The sequence below is a fragment of the Girardinichthys multiradiatus genome, chromosome 1, assembly GCF_021462225.1.
Source record: "Girardinichthys multiradiatus isolate DD_20200921_A chromosome 1, DD_fGirMul_XY1, whole genome shotgun sequence".
In the NCBI taxonomy this organism is placed as follows: Eukaryota; Metazoa; Chordata; class Actinopteri; order Cyprinodontiformes; family Goodeidae; genus Girardinichthys; species Girardinichthys multiradiatus.
Window position 1 is genome coordinate 26,465,193 of NC_061794.1, and position 19,459 is coordinate 26,484,651.

Here is a 19,459-nt window from a genome sequence, read left to right on the forward strand (position 1 = left end):
TCTATCAATCTTAATAGCTAAATATCTGGAGGTTGACAGAGGAACAGAAGCTATACACATGTTTATAATCATAAATGTACATATGCTGAGAATTAACCAGACTGCTTCTTTTTTCCATTTTCTTTCTTTCTGATGATACTGGTTACTGTCTCATCATAGTATGATGATAAGGTTTCCAGCAGTTTTGGGCATGAAATTGCTGGAACTATAATTACTTTTTGGATATTCTAACCACCTGATCACCTACAATAAATGCTGGCACGTCAATTTGTGCATGTGTAACAGTCAAATAATAAGTAAGGCGAAAACATTAAGCGCTATATGTTACAACTACATTGAAACAATAAAAAATAAGAGGCCAGATGGGTTTAAAACCTATTCAGGTGCAGAACATTTGTTTTGTACTTCATTTGCAAACTGGTTAGTTGGTGTAAGTATCTCTGAGACTCTGGAAGCATGCAAGTAAATGACCAATGGAAAAGAGAAGAATTACCATCTAGGAAGAGTTGATAGCAAAAAGACAATGTCAGTCAATGTGCATATGTTAATGCGAGATGTGGTGTATTGCCCTGCAAGAACATAATTTGACGTTTGAGGTTTAATATATCCAGGTTTCCTTTGAGAGAGCTGACTGAAGTAAACCGTACATTGAAGATAGCCGATTTTCAATTTGGCAAGTCAGAGCAGGGCTACTGACTCTGGACATTTGCACATTCATGTAAAACTGTTTGGCGCTGGAATAAGAGGAATGAATCACAACTTATTAAAGCTGGCATATACACAAATGCATGCATGAAGGTATCAAATGTCTTTTCATTAGAAGAGGTATTGTTTTAAACAACGATGGTGTCATTTATTGGACATTAGAGAAAACATTATTCTTAATTTTTTTATAGCTGTTTTAAATGCTCTTTGCACTACATGATTTGCAAGGAAAAAAACGATCAAGTCTAGTAGGTGAAGTTATCGTTGAAGTTCATTTTCCATCTAGATTATATAATGTACTTTCAAATTGTCAGGATTCATTTGTGATTAAACAGTCTAATAAAAAAACAATGTGATGTGATGCAATGTGATGTGAGCATGAATATAAATGTAAAACCACATACATAGTTTCAAGAGTATATTGCTCTCCTGCACTCTTGATAAATGATTAGGATTTTGGAGGTAGACCTTTTAATTAAGAAACACAATTAACGTTAGCTTCTAATCTTTAGCTTCTAACAGGAACAAACTTTGAAGTAATTAGTCTCTGTTTTAGGTACATAAGGATCAACTCTGCCGAGATATCTCTCACCAAGTTTTCCTGCTGAAATTAAGGCCCTGGCAACACTTTTCCAGACAATTGTCCTAAACACACAGCCAAGAAAACTCTTAATTGGTTTCAGAGAAATAAAGTAAAACTGCTAGAATGGCCCAATCAATCACCTGTCTTGTTTCCAAGTGAAAATCTATAAAGAAAATCTAAAGATCAGAGTGCATATGTTTAAAGACAGTTTTGTGGTCCAAAAAGGTTTTTCATAAAGCATTTAATAAATTTCTGTGTTTTCAATATTTATTTCTCTTATCGTATTTTTTGCCCATAACTTCTGATTTCCCTGTATACATGGATTATTTGGGTTGCTGCCAACATCTAGGGTGAATTTTAGGTCAAAAGAACAATTGAAGCGACATTCGCTGTGAAAAATGTGCTCAATACTAATTTTACTTAATGGATATGAAATGTGAGTTCCAACCAACACAAGCACATCTGCTGCAGTAATATGTAGTGATAATGTCAACATCAAAGGAAGATCCTGAATTTAGCTAAAGCAATTCTAAGCTAACAATTTCCCCAAAACAGTGGTAGCTCATGCCTTTGACACAATTCAATTCAATTCAGTTTATTTATATAGCGCCCATTCACAACACATGTTGTCTCAAGGCACTTCACAAATGTCAGGTACATACATTCCAATTAATCCTAACCATTGAACAGTGCAGTCAGAGTAAGTAACCCTTTCCTGTCCATCATTAACTTTTTAGTTTATATTTGAAGTTTGAGTGAAACAGTCAGGACAATGAGACAAGAGTATAAAACAATCTGTAAAAATTGCTCCACTATTGTGCTTTGTAGCTCATTAAGTGGTAAGTTAACTGAATGTTACGTCATTGCTTTTAGTAATCTGCATAGACAATCCACACAAATACACGCACAAATGGAGCTTTGAAAAAAAATCCCGTTTTTCTCACCCAAAACCCTGCTTGCATGTGGACAAAAAGGGCAGATGCCACAGAAAATCTCTGTTTTACTATACTGAAGGACCTAAAGAAGATGTGAATCAGCTTTTTGATAAGGCAAATTCTAAGCCTGAAGTTACCTGGATAAGCCACTATTCGTGATTTGCATACAGGGCCCAGGTGTAATTCCCTTAAAACGAGATATGTGGCCTCCTTATTTCTTGTGCTGCTGTGGATTTTAAACTGAGCCTATCAGCAACAATCAATCCAAAATGGAGGGATAAATGTACCTTGTGTCGGGGTTCTGGGTTCAGTGTGTGTGTTTTGCTTTGTTTGTGACTTTGTTTTCAGTTTCCAGATGTTGTTGGAGTTTCTCAGGTGTGCGGGTGACAGGTGCGACTGATCTGCTGATTGCTTTAAGGAGTATTTAAGCAGGAGGCTGCCAGCACTTCGATGCAGAGTGTTTGCCTTCAGTGGTAACAAACTCAGCCACTACTAAGCAATGCGTCGTTCTTTGTCTTTAAGCTGATGTTGTTTATGGTCCTTTGCAAGCAGAAACCTGAACCTTCTGATCATTCTTTGTTAAACTTTGACTTCGGTTCCAGAAGTTTTTGGACGATCAAGATTTTTGTTTGGATTTCATTTCCAAGTACCAAGCTGGCAGCTTCCTGTTGTCCTCTGTCTCCTGAACCAACACAGAAGCGTACCCTGTCCACCCTCCAACGCAAGTACCTGAACATCGAACTAACTCCTGAACTCACCAGAACTCACTCTGCAGCTCAGGTAAACCATCTGGATTTTCTCCGCTTTGCACACCTGGGTCCCGACTCCCTCTACCACTGGCGACCTGACTGCACTCATTTAGTAAGCCACTCTTCTGATTACAATAGTTACCTTTCATTATTTTGCAATATTATAAGTTCCCTGTTTCACCAGTTCTCTTCCCCCTCTTTTCATACAGTTGGCAATTCATCCGTTCATGTTCCAGACTCACTTATTGTAAATAAAACACCTTTCACTGATTCAGTTGTTCCTCAGTGTTCTTCTGTATGTGGGTCAGATCTATTACAAAAACAATGACACCTTTTTACTTTCTGTGCTATATCTTCAGCCTTTTGTCGATTTTTAGTCTGTCTGAATATTTTTGGGCATTTCCAGTTATTTATTAAGCACAAGGCTGCGTCTTACTGGCTTACCTAATCTATCTGTAAGATTTGATACTAAACTGTCCATGACCAATTACATGATCAATCTAATCATTGGTTAAAGTAGATGCAAACTATCATTGTTAAATTCAATACATTTCTGCAGTGTGTGTGTGTGATGTATGAGTGAAGGCTTTAACCTTGAGGTGACTCAAGGGTGTGTTCCATAATTATTTTATCACTTGCCTGTTTACCTGTTTTTTCTCTGCTCAAACAACCTGCACCTGGATAGTGTTGTAACTCCCTGATTACCAATTACTCTACAATCAGCCATTAACAGGAGGACAAACAAATCACTATAGATGTTACACAATCAGATTGAAGCTCCTTTTTTTGTTTTTGTTTTTTATAGCCCTGCACAAAATTACTGAAGAAAAAAAAAAAAAACACACTAAAACATCAGTCATCAGTTGCATTAAAAAGAGTTGAGGTTTGAAGGTCTCTTTGCCATCACAATAATCTTTAATTCTCTCCACAGATTCTGTCTGGTGCACCCCATAACACTAATAATATTTCTAGTCAGAGGAAACATCTTTGGTAAAAATTTAAAAGCTCACTTTTAACCCAATTTTGCCAGGGTTGTAAGTAATTATCTTCCTGCATGTGATTTGTTTCAAAAAATACACCTAAGACCTCGAGCCAATGACTGCCGCTCCACGATACTTTTGATTCTGCCCTCTCAGAAATGACAAATGCATTAAAAAAAATGCAATATTTCTAGTTTGTGTCAAAAAGCTTAACCAATGTATAGTATTAGAAGCAAACACTGACAAATGATTTTGTAAAACATATTTAAGAAAGTATAAGCAATATATGGTTTCAAATGTCTATCTGGAACATCAGGGCTCTATTTTATGGATTTGCTACTGCTACCTACAATAAAATGCTAATTTTATTTGCTAATTTTGTTATCATTTCATGTTCTATAACTAGCCAACCACACTGTATTCAATTTTACTCTAAAAAATGATTCAGCTTTTGGATGAAAATCTAAAGATTGCTGTTCTGAACTTCTATTTTCTCCAGATACTCTGCACCAAACACCTGCTTGTGCACATAAATGTGTCCAGATGTAACAATATTTCAGCATTAGGAAACCATTTTTTCTCCTATCCTATCACTTTTATAAATCTCACACCTCCTGTTCTCAGTTTTCACCTGCTTTGTGCAGACATCAGCACTTCACTAAAAAAAGCTTGGTGAAGCGCCTCACTATGAGAAAGGCTCTCCCTCTTTCCATGTCTTTTCAAAATCCTTCCTTTTATGAAAATATTTGCCCTTGCCTTGTCAAGAATCTCTCTTTGAGAGCAGATGATAATGCCTGACAGCCAGAGAGCAGGAGAGTTGATCTCACTCACAAACAGACACTAAACACAAACACAGAGGCACGGTTATCGCATTCCAGCAAGGGCACAAATACAATGTACAGACGCATAAACTCTCATAAAGAATCATGTTACTAAGCAGTGATAACTTTATGAGAAATTCTCAATTTCCTCACAGAACATCAAATGACTCGCACATGTCTCTCTGAAATGGATTCTTTTTAAAGAATTCAAGAGAGAGAGTCAGACAAGTAATATCCTATTTCAGGAAGCCACTAATGGACAAACTGGACAAGTTAGAGTTTGGGATATAAAATATACTGACAGCACTACAGAAGACTTTGTTATTAAATTGCCTGCTAAATGCCATTAGTTATTTTTATTTAAGAAAAAGACAAATACATATCTGTACTCCACTAGTCTTTCAATGTTCAATACAGTACAGTTAATGTTTCTTCAATTAGTTTAAAAGCTCTATTCTATTTTTTTGTCCTAACTTCTGAAACAGACTCAAACCACAGCAAGTGCAGAGCTAAAAGGGGGGAAATGTAAAAAGATGCATGGTGCTAGATCAGATGAACAGTGAAGGGGTATTATCTTTCTAATGACGGATAACACCACAGTTGTTGATTAGCCACATACAGTAACTATATTTCCCTTCACTGGTATTTCATGCACAATGGTTATCAGGAGAAGGCAATAGTTTGGAACATCAAGTCTTTAAAGCATGCACATTTGAATAAATGGTAGCAATGTGCGAAGTATTTTTCCCAACCACTGCAATGCTTTTCTATGTTCATCTCATAAAAGCAAAACCATTGACATCCACCATCATAGTTTCATTTGGAAAGAATCACAAAGTTGAAACTTTATCCCTGAATTACAGTTGTACTCTCAGAATGCTTACAATCCCAACCCTCCTTATCAATCCATTGAACTAGTAAAACATGACGAAATACAATTATCCCCAAGCAGCAGAATTAGCAAAGCCACACATTCACATGACCACAATCTCTGCTCCACTAGAGAGGATGGTTTCAGCAACAGTTGATGGAAATAAACTATATTTATAACAATGTCAAATCTTGACATCAGCTCTAATTGAGATGAGATTCATAACTTATTTTTACATTAGTTTTGCCATTGCTTAAATTTGTTTGACTTTTTCTGTGGTCAGAAGGTTAAAATAGTTAAGCAATAGTCTTTTGTGTCGTAAGAAGCTGTTCTTGTGCTGACATTTTGAAAAACAATAAAAAGCACATGATAAAAAGCACTGCACCACTCTTGTATTGGCTAGAAAGACTGTTTCTGAACCAACAGACAAGCCTCTGTAGCTCAGTTTGCTAAAAAAGTTATTTCTGGTTCTGAGAGAAAGCTGTCAGAATATGCAATATATCTGACTCTGGCTGCATAGCCGCAGACCGGTCAGTGGCCACGACAATGGTCATTTGGGGATTGGAATTGGACCACTGAGCAAAGAAGGAATATGGTCAAGTCTGATGAATTACTTTTTTTTATTACATCATAACATGGAGAACACATGCCACCAGAATACAACCTAGAAAAACGGCAAGTAGGTAGAGGCAAATTGTCGCTTTAAGCAGTGTTCTGCTGGGACTCCTTGGTTCCTGCTATACATGTGGATGTCACTTTAACATGTTGCACCTACATAAGAATTGCTGCAGACCATTTCAATGCTTGAATGGAAACTATACGTCTTTATGGCTGTGACCTCTTTTAGCAGGATAATGTGGCCTGCCACAAAGCAACAATGGTTAAGGACTCATTTACGGTGAGCTTGAGGTGTTGACTTGGCCTCCAAACTCCTCAAAATTCAATCCAATTGATCATTTGTAGTATGTGCTAGGCACACAAATCCAATCCGTAGGGGCCCACTTCACAACTTGCAGATCTTAAAGAACTTGCAGCTAACGTATTGGTGCTAGATGCCACAGCACAGCTTCTGAGGTCTAGTGTAGTAGATGCCTTGATGAGGAAAGGCTGTTTTGGCAGCAAAGAGTTTATCAGCACTACTAGTTTGATGGTCTTAATATTATGCCCATTCACTGTAAATAAGGATGTCCATCTTGCATGCATGTGTATGGTGTGAAGTGTAGTTGCCTTGGGTAATAATTTTATATTTATGCATTTGTATTTTAGGTTGATATAATAGATTTGAATTACATTTGAATTGAACAGGGTTTTATATAACTGGACATGAACTGGTTCTGTTTGTTTTCTAAAGGTGCCTTAACCTGTTAAGCCTTAAGGGATTTTAGTTTCCCTTGGAATCCCTTGGAAATCCTAGAAGAACCTCCAAGTTGCATTCATCCACATGTTCAGTATAACTGCAGCAAATTTAGACTGAATAAGTTGACGCATATATGTTCCACAAAAGTTTTAGAGGGCAATGTGCCAGGCAGAAATGGCAGTTAGGCAAAGGTGCTAAAACTTTCCCAAATGTGTTTTTCACCTCATAAAAAGGAAATAAAAGGGAATTTGGTCAAATAAAAGTGCTGATTTCTATTGTAGGAGTCCTTCTGCATATGAAATAGCCTTTGGTTATGACATTTACCTTGTATATCATCAAAATGTACAGTTGCAAACATAACTGCAAGCTAACAGAGTAGCGTGCAAGCTAGCAGCCGGTGGACAGCAACCAGCAGACTGTAATGTGCAACCAAATTACATTACCAGAAAAGGTGGTAGAAAGACAAGTTATGCCTTGTTAGAAATGTGAGTGTCTCTAGTTTGTGATATGAGACATGGGGAGGTGGTTTAAAAAAGAAAGGTGCTTTTTGTACCGTTTTGTTTACAAAGTCAGCAAAGTCTGAGGGACCTGAAAATGTTATCGCCTGTGTTTAAGTTTCTGTAAAACTAAAAGGTATTTATGCAAAACTCATTTGGGGAATTGTTTTCTGAAGATTAAATCCTCCTCTCGTGATACATTTAAGAAAAAAAAAATGGTGGAGTTTTACCTAGCTTTATAGACCACCCAAAGGGGCGTGGCCTAGCGGGTCACGTAAAAAAACTGAGCAAAAACAAAATCAAATATTACTTTAATCTGTCTTTTCATCTGTATGCAGAAGGCTTACGATGAACAAAGTTGCAGAGTGTAGATGAAGGGAAAATGCAACAAAGTAATTACTACAATATGAATGTGTAACATTTTTAAGCCATCTCTACCTCTCAGATGTAGTAAAATTTGAGACTACAGCAGCGAACCCCCTCAAATAAAATCAGTTTATAATCCCTTTAAGTTTTCAATTAGGCAATTACCTAGTAAATTTAAGTCAAGAATACTATACAGTGACATCCTAAATATGGCACATAGGTAAATAAGCTTATGTACATACTTAGTTTCAAATATTAATTTACTTGGAATCCTAAAAAAAACTGTATCTTAATCCTTGATTGTAAGCTCTGTTTTCAAGGAAACAGCAGGCTCATACCCCACAAAACTCATATTGATATACAAATGGCAAATAAAGTAGTTCCTGAGTAAACTTTTTACTCTTGACGTTTGTGGTTGTCAGCATAATGAGGGTGATCCCTAAGCAAAGATACACAACCTTCACACAACACATTAACCAAGTAGTTGTAAAGAGGCCTCTGGGCTCAGCCGTGGAGTGATACAACCATCTGACCCATAGAAGAAGACTATCACACATTCAGAAATCACAAATGAACACAGCTCACTGTAACCCATGTGTATTTTGGGGCGTCACCACCACCATGATTGGTCTGCAGAGGCATGAAAGCATCCTGAACTAGGAAGGCCATTTAGCTGGTCAAATGCATTCCCTTTCCTCCTATTAAATAACTTTTTACTTTGTGTTCATTGTGGCAAATGGCCCCTGTGATCCCACGTTTCACTGGGGATCTGACCTTGACATTCCCTCAGGTGGAACACAGTCTATTCATTCCACCTTTACAACACTTAAAAAGAAATTGGCCCGAGGGGCTCCCTGCAGAGGTAATATACAAAAGCTCCAGTACTGTAGGTCCTGTAAACATATGCTGACTGGCTGACAGGAATGTTTACAATAAAGACTCACAAAAACAGATATAAAGGTAGGAGTTCACTTACCTGTATGACTTCTGTGTGCATGTGTGAGGGAGGCCAGACAAAGTGAAAGCAGAAGACTCCATACACCTACACCACAAATCCAAAGACCCCGCTCCCGCATTCTGTAAGAACCAGATAAAAACACATAATCAGAAAACAAACGTGATTTTTTTCAGTGTTTATTGCATGTAAAAATACACATCTGCAAGTGGAACATTGGTTAGTTTGTGATAGACTGTTGACCGATTTAAATAGAGTAGGTGAATGGATGTAGGCTTGTCCCCAAGTTTTGGTCAAACTAAGATTCTGAGTCTGTAACTAACAGCTCTGGGTGAAATCATACAAATCATATTGCATACTTTCACATTGCCATTTTGTTTCTTCCCACCTACATTTCATTCCTGTAAGAAACCCATTTTGTACCCATGTACAGTGCCTTGCAAAAGTACTCGGCCCCCTTGAACTGGTCAACCTCTTGCCACATTTAAGGCTTCAAACATAAAGATATAAAATTCTAGTTTTTTGTGAAGAATCAACAACAAGTGGGACACAATTGTGAAGTGGAATGAAATTTATTCGATGTGTCAAACTTTTAAAAAAAATAAAAAACTGAAAAGTGGAGAGTGCGCTATTATTCGGCCCCCTTGCGTTAATACTTTGTAACGCCACCCTTTGCTGCAATTACAGCTGCAAGTCGCTTGGGGTATGTCTCTATCAGTTTTGCACATTGAGACACTGAAGTTCTTGCCCATTCTTCCTTGCAAAACAGCTCGAGCTCAATGAGGTTGGATGGAGAGCGTTCGTAAACAGCAGTCTTCAGCTCTTTCCACAGATTATCGATTGGATTCAGGTCTGGACTTTGACTTGGCCATTCCAACACCTGGATATGTTTATTTGTGAACCATTCCATTGTAGATTTGGCTTTATGTTTTGGATCATTGTCTTGTTGGAAGATAAATCTCCGTCCCAGTCTCAGGTCTCTTGCAGACTCCAACAGGTTTTCTTCCAAAAGGGTCTTGTATTTGACCCCATCCATCTTCCCATCAATTTTGGCCATCTTCCCTGTCCCTGCTGACGAAAAGCAGGCCCAAACAATGATGTTGCCACCACCATGTTTGACAGTGGGGATGGTGTGTTCAGGGTGATGAGCTGTGTTGCTTTTACGCCAAACATATCGTTTTGCATTGTGGCCAAACAGTTCGATTTTGGTTTCATCTGACCAGAGCACCTTCTTCCACATGTTTGGTCTGTCTCCCAGGTGACTTGTGGCAAACTTTAAACAAGACTTTTTATGGATATCTTTGAGAAATGGCTTTCTTCTTGCCACTCTTCCATAAAGGCCAGATGTGTGCAGTGTACGACTGATTGTTGTCCTATGGACAGACTCTGACTGTCTTTTGTCTGCTGCTACGGAAGTCAATGTGGAGAATGAGATTGAGGAGACCTATCCGGATTTATCCAAGGTACTGCAAGAATACCATGATTTAAAGGAGGTTTTTAATAAAATCAAGGCCACAGCTCTGCCACCCCATAGACCTTATGATTGTGCTATTGATTTTCTTCCTGGCACCTCACCCCCTAAAGGCAGAACCTATTCATTGTCTGGTCCAGAGCACAGGGCCATGAAGAGTTATGTTGATGAGGCATTAAAGGCAGTGCACATTCAACCCTCTTCCTCTCCTGCAGGTGCTGGTTTCTTTTTTGTTGGGAAGAAGGATGGTTCATTGAGACAATGCATTGATTATAGAGGCCTTAATGAGATAACAGTTAAAAATAGATATCCCTTACCACTCATGAACACAGCTTTTGATCAGATCCAGGGAGCCAAGATATTTTCTAAGCTGGATCTAAGGAATGCATATCATCTGGTCCGAATCAGAGAAGGAGATGAGTGGAAAACGGCTTTCAACACGCCTATGGGCCATTATGAATACAAGGTCATGCCATTTGAACTTACTAATGCTCCTGCAGTTTTTCAGTCATTGGTCAATGACGTTCTAAGAGACATGCTGGGTCAATTCGTATTTGTTTATCTTGATGACATACTGATTTATTCTCAAGATCTGGAAACCCACAGAAAACATGTCAGAGCTGTTCTCCTGCGTCTTCTCCAAAACCAGTTGTTCGTCAAGACAGAGAAATGTGAGTTCCACATAACTACCACTTCCTTTTTGGGCTGCATCACTTCCCCTCATCAAGTGCTTGTCGACCCCTCCAAGGTTAAGGCCGTATTGGAATGGCCTGTTCCAACTGATCGCAAGCAGCTTAAAAGATTTCTGGGCTTCGCAAACTTCTATAGGAGGTTTATTAGAAATTACAGCCTGGTTGCTACTCCCCTAAACGCTCTTACCTCTTCCAAGGTGAAATTTGTGTGGAATAAGGATGCAGAGAAGGCCTTCAATAGGTTAAAGGAACTCTTCACGTCAGCTCAAAGGTTACGGTCTCCTGACCCAGAGAGACAGTTTATTGTGGAGGTGGATGCGTCAAGCACTGGGGTCGGAGCTGTATTAAGCCAAAGAGGTGAGGATGATCGTGTTCACCCATGTGCCTTCTTTTCAAGGACTCTGTCACAGGCTGAGCGGAATTACGACGTGGGAGACAGAGAGTTATTGGCTGTCAAGTTGGCGTTGACAGAGTGGAGACATTGGCTAGAGGGGACTAAGGAGCCGTTTATGGTGTGGACTGACCATAAGAACTTGGAGTACCTGAAATCAGCAAAACGGCTAAACCCTAGACAGGCTAGGTGGGCTTTGTTTTTTGGTCGTTTTAATTTCTCCCTATCTTACAGGCCAGGGAGTAAAAATGGCAAACCTGACGCCCTCTCCCGGATTCAAGAGCCTGAAGAATCTCAGTCTGCGGGTGAAGAGGAGTTTATCCTTCCTGAAACCGTCAGGTTGTCTGTGTCCCAAGTGGAGGTGGAAAGGGAGGTCCAGGAAGCCATTAGAGATCTGCCTATCCCACCATCATGTCCACCTGACTGCTGTTTTGTCCCTGAACGCCTTGTGCCTAAGGTACTGGAGTCTTGTCATTGCTCTCGTTTAGTTTGTCATCCAGGAATCAGCAGAACCATTCAGACTGTTCGAACTCAGTTTTGGTGGCCATCGCTGGTCAAGGATGTCAAAGACTTTGTTGCTGAATGCACTCAATGTTGTCGAGCCAAGCCTTCTCGTCGCCCCCCTGCAGGGTTGTTGCACCCTTTGCCAATTCCCCCTCGCCCATGGTCACATATTGCGATGGATTTTGTGACAGGTCTACTGGTTTCTAATGGTCACTCTGTACTACTAACCATAATTGACAGATTTTCAAAGATGGTTCATCTGGTGCCGTTGGAGAAGCTTCCATCTGCTAAGGAGATGGGTGAGATATTGACCCGAGAAGTTTTCAGGCTCCGTGGAATCCCAAATGACATTGTTTCCGATAGAGGACCCCAATTTGTGTCACGTTTCTGGAAGGAGTTTTGTTCTTTGTTGGGAATTTCTGTTAGTCTTTCTTCAGGGTTTCATCCTCAGTCTGATGGCCAAACCGAGAGAGCCAACCAAGAAGCTGAAACCAAACTTCGTATCTTATGTGAGTCTGACCCGACCAAGTGGTCACAAAATTTGCCCTAGGTTGAATACGCCATGAACTCTATGAAATCAAGTGCCACTGGTTTGTCCCCTTTTCATGTTGTGTTTGGTTTCCAGCCACCCATGTTTTCAGTTCAGGAGAGAGAAGCTAATGTTCCGTCCGCCCAAGCAGCTGCCCTAAGGTGCCAAAGAATGTGGAGAAAGGCCCGGAGGTCGATGATCAGAATGTCACTGGTTCAGTCAAGAACGGCCAACCGGAGACGGATCCCTGCCCCTAAGTACCAGGTGGGGCAGAAAGTTTGGCTCTCCACCAAGGACCTCCCATTAAGAATCCCGGAAATTGGCACCCCAATTTGTTGGACCTTTCCCAGTCTCTAAGATCATCAACCCTGTCGCTGTACGACTGAGATTACCCAACTCCATGAGGATTCACCCCACGTTCCACGTTTCTCAGGTCAAGCCCTTCGTGGAGCCCTGACTTGGGCTGCTGCAGTGTAGTGCAATCTGTGAAATGCCAAGCACCTGTGTCTTCCCTGATATATACTGACTCTGACAAGCAGACAGTGCCAGATTTTTGAAAGCCATTCATGTGAGTAGATATCCAGCGTTCCTTCCTGCTCCCTGTCGGACTATTTGGATTTTGGTTGTCGACCTTGTTTCCTGCATCTGGTTTATGCCTATGCCTGCCCCTTGCCTGACGCCTCTTGTTCCGATCGTTGACCCTGTTTCTGTCCTTGGATTATTGAGCCAGCCTAGCCCTCGGATTATTCAGCCTGGAGTCACTTCTTACCTGTACTGTGGAGATCACCGCCTGCCGCCCACTGAGGTTTCCCCTCTGGGTTTCAAGTTCCACTCAAGACAAAAGCAGGTTAGTGGCTTTTCTGATTCCTGCAAAATCTGGAGAGACTACAAGTCACTAATCCTTCTTTCTGCCTCAGTGATTCCTGGAAGCTGTGAGGAGTGTTACCTGTGTGACGTTTTCCTGTGGATGAATAAACCTTTTAAACTACTGTGTCTGGCTGAATCTTGGGTCTGCCTGTTTCTGATTCGTAGCAGTTTAAGAAAAATGCGAGAAAATTTGTAAAAAAAATAAAGCTGAATCAGAACTGGACCTTGTAACATGACAATGAACGAAGTCATACCATGCAAACATCTCACAGTAAAGAGAGGGCAAACATTTTAGGGTGTAGGATGTTCTAACTTTTTCTTCTGCTAGATAACAAATTTTTATTTATATATTTTTTAGAGTAAAACAAGGTTATCTTTGTTTTTTAAGTGTAATTAAGTAACTTTTTTTCCAAGTATAAATCTACCAAATATGGTAGTCATTTTTACTGCATTACATTTATTTTCACACATGTTAAACAATGACTATCATTATTATTTTATAAAGCAAAATATTTACAAATGTGAATGCAGCATGAACATGTTCCTTCTTTCACCTCCGGAACATTGCCCAAATTAGAAATATCCTATCCAGGAGTGATGTTGAAAAACTAGTCCATGCATTTGTTACTTCAAGGCTGGACTATTGTAATTCTTTACTATCAGGATGTCCACTAAATGCAGTTAAAAGCCTTCAGCTGATTCAAAATGCTGCAGCAAGAGTTCTGATGAAAATTAAAAAGAGAGATCATATTTCTCCTATTTTAGCTTCCCTTCATTGGCTCCCTGTTAAATCCAGAATAGAATTTAAAATTCTCCTCCTCACATATAAAGCCCTTAATGATCTAGCTCCATCATACATCAGAGATCTGATTGTTCCATATGTTCCTAACAGAGCACTTCGTTCTCAGACTGCAGGTTTACTGGTGGTTCCTAGAGTCTCTAGAAGTAGAATGGGAGGCAGATCCTTTAGTTATCAGACTCCTCTCCTGTGGAACCAGCTCCCAGTTTTAGTCCGCGAGGCTGACACCCTGTCTACTTTTAAGACTAGGCTTAAAACATTCCTTTTTGATAAAGCTTATAGTTAGAGTGGCTTAGGTTATCCTGAGCTATCTCTGTAGTTATGCTGCTATAGGCTTAGGCTGCTGGAGGACACAATGACCAATTTCTCCCTCTTCACTGCATTCTCACACTACTCTCCTATTTTGCATTATTTGCTGTTATTTCAGTTTATAACTTTATGTTCTCTCTCTTTTCTCTTCCTAGAAGCTACACCTGGCTTGACTCTGTGTCTACCTGTGACACCTTTCTGGAGAGGGGCATCGTCAAAGCTTCTGCTGGCAACAACTTAATGCTCACCTTCTACAGATGATCCACATGGCCCTGTCTTTCAGTGTTTAACCCTTTCTCTCTCCTAGACATGGCGGTTGATTGAGCTTAACAGTAACTAACTGTATGTGCTCTCTTTCAGACTCTATCTTTGAAAACTGGCTCAAAGTTTATCTGTTCTTTCTTTCTAGATAAAACGACTAAAGGAGCTACATCCATTAACATTTACTTTTCCTTCCCATAGAAATTTTAATGTTAGTAAGATATAATCCTATGTTGGTTGATCAGTGCTTCTGTGTTCTTTTTGTGTCTCTGCTCTGTTCTCTCAAACCCCCAGTCGGTCATGGCAGATGGCCACTCACACTGAGCCTGGTTCTCCTGGAGGTTTCTTCCTGTTAAAAGGGAGTTTTTCCTCTCCACTGTTGCTACATGCATGCTCAGTATGAGGGATTGCTGCAAAGTCAATGCCAGGGACGGTCCACTGTCGCTACATGCTCATCCAGGAGGAGTGAATGCTATAAATCTCTGACTCGATGCAATCTGCTGGGTTTCCTTAGATAGAAAATCGTTTTATCCAATTTGAATAAATAACTGAATCTGACTGCACTGTTCAATGATTAGGATTAATTGGAATGTATGTACCTGACTTTTGTGAAGTGCCTTGAGACATGTGTTGTGAATTGGCGCTATATAAATAAACTGAATTGAATTGAATATTAGCTTAAATTGTCAGCAATAAAAATATTTGCTAACTAGTCCCAAACATATTTTATTCAAAGCCATTTTAGCCTGATATTAACTGAAAACACACAACAGCTGAAAAGAAGGCAGCAACTCATACTGTAATCACAAATAAAATCCAAACCAACAATGTTGTTTTTTTGATTATTCAGCAATATTGTTGTTTAAAAAATATATTGTTTTTGTATTATATTTTATTGTGGGTAATACAGAATTAGAAGTACAAACCTTCAAACACTTGCCAACCTAAATCTTGTTCTATGTTTACCCTGAGCAAGGCCATGCATAGAAATAAAGCACTTTATATTCTGGGCACCATCTAGGACATAAACTTCAACAACAGGCAAACTCTCTGTCTGCTCCACCAGGAGGGCTATTTAGTCTGTATCCCTGTGTACATTTAACACAAGGAGTAACAGAACATAGCAAATATAGGCAAAAAAAACATACAATGTGACAAGCGGATTACCGTCTGCTGTCAGTTCAACATTATTTATTCTTCCAAACAAGCAAAACAAAACACTGAAGTAGTGTTGGAAGGATGTAAATCTCCATATAACAGGCATCACAGAAAATCCCAATAAAATACATTGACGTTTTTGGTTGTAACAGAAGAAAAGAGGAACAGGTTTAGGGATATTAATACTTTAGCTAGACACTGTATATTGTCACTGTTCAAATATCTTTCCTAGTGTTGATTTGCTTTCCTTGTAAAAACTGAAGGGGTATCACAGGAAAATAAAAGCACATTTCTGTGAAACACTCTGGGAAGAATTTGTGACACTGTGAGAAAACTAAACTTTGTGGATTTGCTAAAGTGAGCAGATTAACTCTGTTGTGGATGAGATTACACACACCTGGTGGGACTCAAGTGAGAGAGTATGAGTTCATCTGTGCACATGCTACATGTTCAGATGCACATCTGTCTATGTGGGTGCGTGTCTCTTTGCCCTGAGGAAGCGTGTGCTAAGCCCTGGCTTGAGTTCTGAGCCTGGTGCATGACTCATCTGCCCGTTACAGCAGGGCATTTTTTTCTTTTGAGCAACAAGAAGCTGCAAAGCTAGAGGGACTAGGCCAATGCTCTTTAGTTAGAGGCCATCACACATTCACCAACACACATGCAGACTAAAAAATCTGTCACCACGCAAAACCTCTGGCACATGAAGTGATTAACATCATTCATCTCTTATACGTTTTGTCGAATAACAATGTGGATGTTTTGACATGTCAGACCCAGCTGAGGAGTGTTGCAGGTGCCACGGCCAATCAGTTTCCATAAACTGAATGTATTGTTAGTTTTCCTCTCCTCTCTCATTTGTCTCCCCTTGTCTCCTTCGTTTGTCCCGTATCTCTCCCTCCTCCCCTCGCCCTCTTCTTACCCCTCTCACCTATGCTCTGCAAGAAGTAAATAATTAGGAAACAAAGCAGAAACGCTGCCAACTTCTTCTCCAGCTCATTTAGACACTCAGCGGTGTTTGTGATCATGCAGTGCCACTTCATTATGGCTGGTTTTGGGTCTGTCTGCCGCAGAACGAGTGGGTGTGAGATGCAGAAATGGATTCAGAAAGCAGGGCGCAGGAAAAAAATGGGGGAGAAAAAGAGAGAAAGAGATGTGTGTATGTGTTTGTGTGTGTGACTGCACAGGAACAAGAGATTTCTAATCAATAGCATCTTAACCACTTGAGTCTTCATCACTATCAGACTCTGCCGCCAATGGTGACTCATTCATCAGCAAACACACACAAATCAGCACCAGCTCCAAAAAGCACTTTTCTGCACTGACAAACAAATACAAAGAGAATTTGGGAATCCAATTTTACGGTAAGTGCTTGTAAATAATTGTGTTCCACTTGTTTACATCTGATTTCGTGTTTTTAGTAGCGCCTTCAGATGCTGCAGTCACCACAGTTCCTAAACTGCTCTGATCGCATCCTGTGGTATGAATGCAGACAAAGAAAGCGGCGTTGGATGACCATTTATAATGTTGCTTTCATCAACTGAACACAGAGAAGCAAAAGAGAAAGGTAGAGCGAGAAAAGAGAGGGAAACACTGTTGCAGGAAGAGTTGTGCTCTCCAATGATTTCTGCAGTCTGTTCCATCTCTTTAATTAGTCCCATTGGAGTGCCCTCCATGCGGCTGATCAGTTTCCCCCTTCATACTTTCGGTCTGTATTTGAGTGTGTGCACATGTTGTTATGTGTGTATGTATGCATCTTAGCTAAAACCAGACTGACATTGAGTTCCCTATGGGCGAGGATAAAATGTACTGGAAACATTAATATTCAAGGAGATTTTAGTTTCAGAAACATTTGTAAAAATGGGATGCCTGCTTTCTCTGCCCCTGTAGCAATTAGCAAAAATTGATTCATGTCACACAACATACAGTACATAGTGGCAAGATAAGACCCTGTGTAGGGCTGCGGTGATTCATTGGCTAACTCAAATAGCTTGCTTCCGAAAAAATCAAGGCAAAATGCTTAATTCAATGTACTGCTCCGAAGTTATTTTACAAGGACAATGATGCCAAACATTGGCTCAAAACTTAAGAGTCCCTTCTTATTCAGCCTCAGATTGTTCACAAATAACAAACTGAGCAACACATGTCCCATCAAGATGTGAGTTTTTGAAATAATAAAGCAGGGATTACAAAACCAAAGAGGGCATGGAGTTGAACAAAATCCCCTTCACCTCTAAGCTTCTCAGTCAGTTAGTTGAACCATCTGTCACAATATGACTTACCCTTCAGACTTAGAGCCATAACAGCGACAAGTTGACTTCAAACTCCCATTCTGCTTGTGCATGTGGATGGGAATTATGGATAATAAGACAAACCAATTCACACTGATGGGCGGACGTGCAAATGCAAGATGCAAGTGCGTCTGCAGAGCATCTGTGAAAAGGTGCAGTTTCGGCATTAAATCTAGATGTGTCGATTTTCACATCCAAGTATCAATAACATTTTATCCATCAAACAATGAAATCCCCCCTCCTTGTACCGCCGCCTTAACATGGTGGAGGGGTTTGAGTGCTCGCATGATCCTAGAGGCTATGTTGTCTGGGGCTTAAATAAACCCAGTAGGGTGTTCAATGGCAAACAGGCTCTGGATGACAGGTCAGACAAAGAGTGGTTCAAGACGCCTTCATGAGGTCCACAAAATCGAGGCATGTGACATCACCTTAGGCTGGCTTAGGCTGCTTAGACTGGCTCTAGAGATGTGGAATGTCACCTTGCTGGGGGGGAAGGAGCCTGAGGTTGTGCAGGAGGTTGAGAGATATCAACTAGAAATAGTTGGGCTCACCTACACGCACAGCATGGGCTCTGGAACCCAGCTCTATGAGAGAGGGTGGACTCTCTTGTACTCTGAAGTGGCCCGCGGGGAGAGGTGGTGAGCTGGGGATGGTTTGCTTGTTGCCCCCCAGCTCAGCCCTATCGTGTTGGGGTTTTACCCCAGTGGATGAGAGGGATGAGAGAGAGCCGTTTCGGCCTACTGGCCGAGCGATAGTACGGAGTACCCGGCCTTCTTGCCGTCCCTGTTGGGGGTGCTGAATAGTGCCCTTCCTGGGGACTCCATTATTCTGCTGGGGGACTTCAACGCCCATGTGGGAAACGACAGTGACACCTGGAGAGGCGTGATTGGGAGGAATGGCCTCCCTGTTCTGAATCCGAGTGGTGTTTTATTATTGGACTTTTGTGCTAGTCACAGATTGTCCATAATGAACACCATGTTCAAGCATTATGGTGTTAATCAGTGCACTTGGCACCAGGACACCCTAGGCAGGAGGTCGATGATAAACTTTGTTGTCGTGTCTTCAGACCTACGGCCACATGTTTTGGACACTCGGGTGAAGAGAGGGGCTGAGCTGTCCATTGATAACCACCTGGTGGTGAGTTGGATCCATTGGAAGAGGAGAAAGCCGGACAGACTTGTATAGTGAGGGTTTTCTGGGAACGTCTGGGAGAGCCCTCGGCCAGGGATGTATTCAACTACCACCTCTGGGAGAGCTTTGACTGGATTCCGTGGAAGGTTGGAGAGAGCATGGTGTCCACGTCTATTGTCGATGCAGTTGCCCGTAGCTGTGGCGGTGCCTGTCGCAGACTCCTGAGGTGGCTGCGGGTAT

The 19,459-nt window shown here is 40.7% G+C and overlaps 1 protein-coding gene across 1 annotated transcript in view; it reads right to left on the reverse strand.

Moving 5' to 3' along the window:
• LOC124876883 (chemokine-like protein TAFA-2) overlaps positions 1 to 19,459 on the reverse strand; it is a 135,418-nt gene that overhangs the window by 59,628 nt on the left and 56,331 nt on the right. The window contains exon 2 of the mRNA XM_047379912.1: positions 8,841 to 8,941. Within this exon, the coding sequence (XP_047235868.1) occupies positions 8,841 to 8,940 (100 nt within the window). The 5' untranslated portion in view covers position 8,941. The remainder of the gene's footprint in view (positions 1 to 8,840; positions 8,942 to 19,459) is intronic.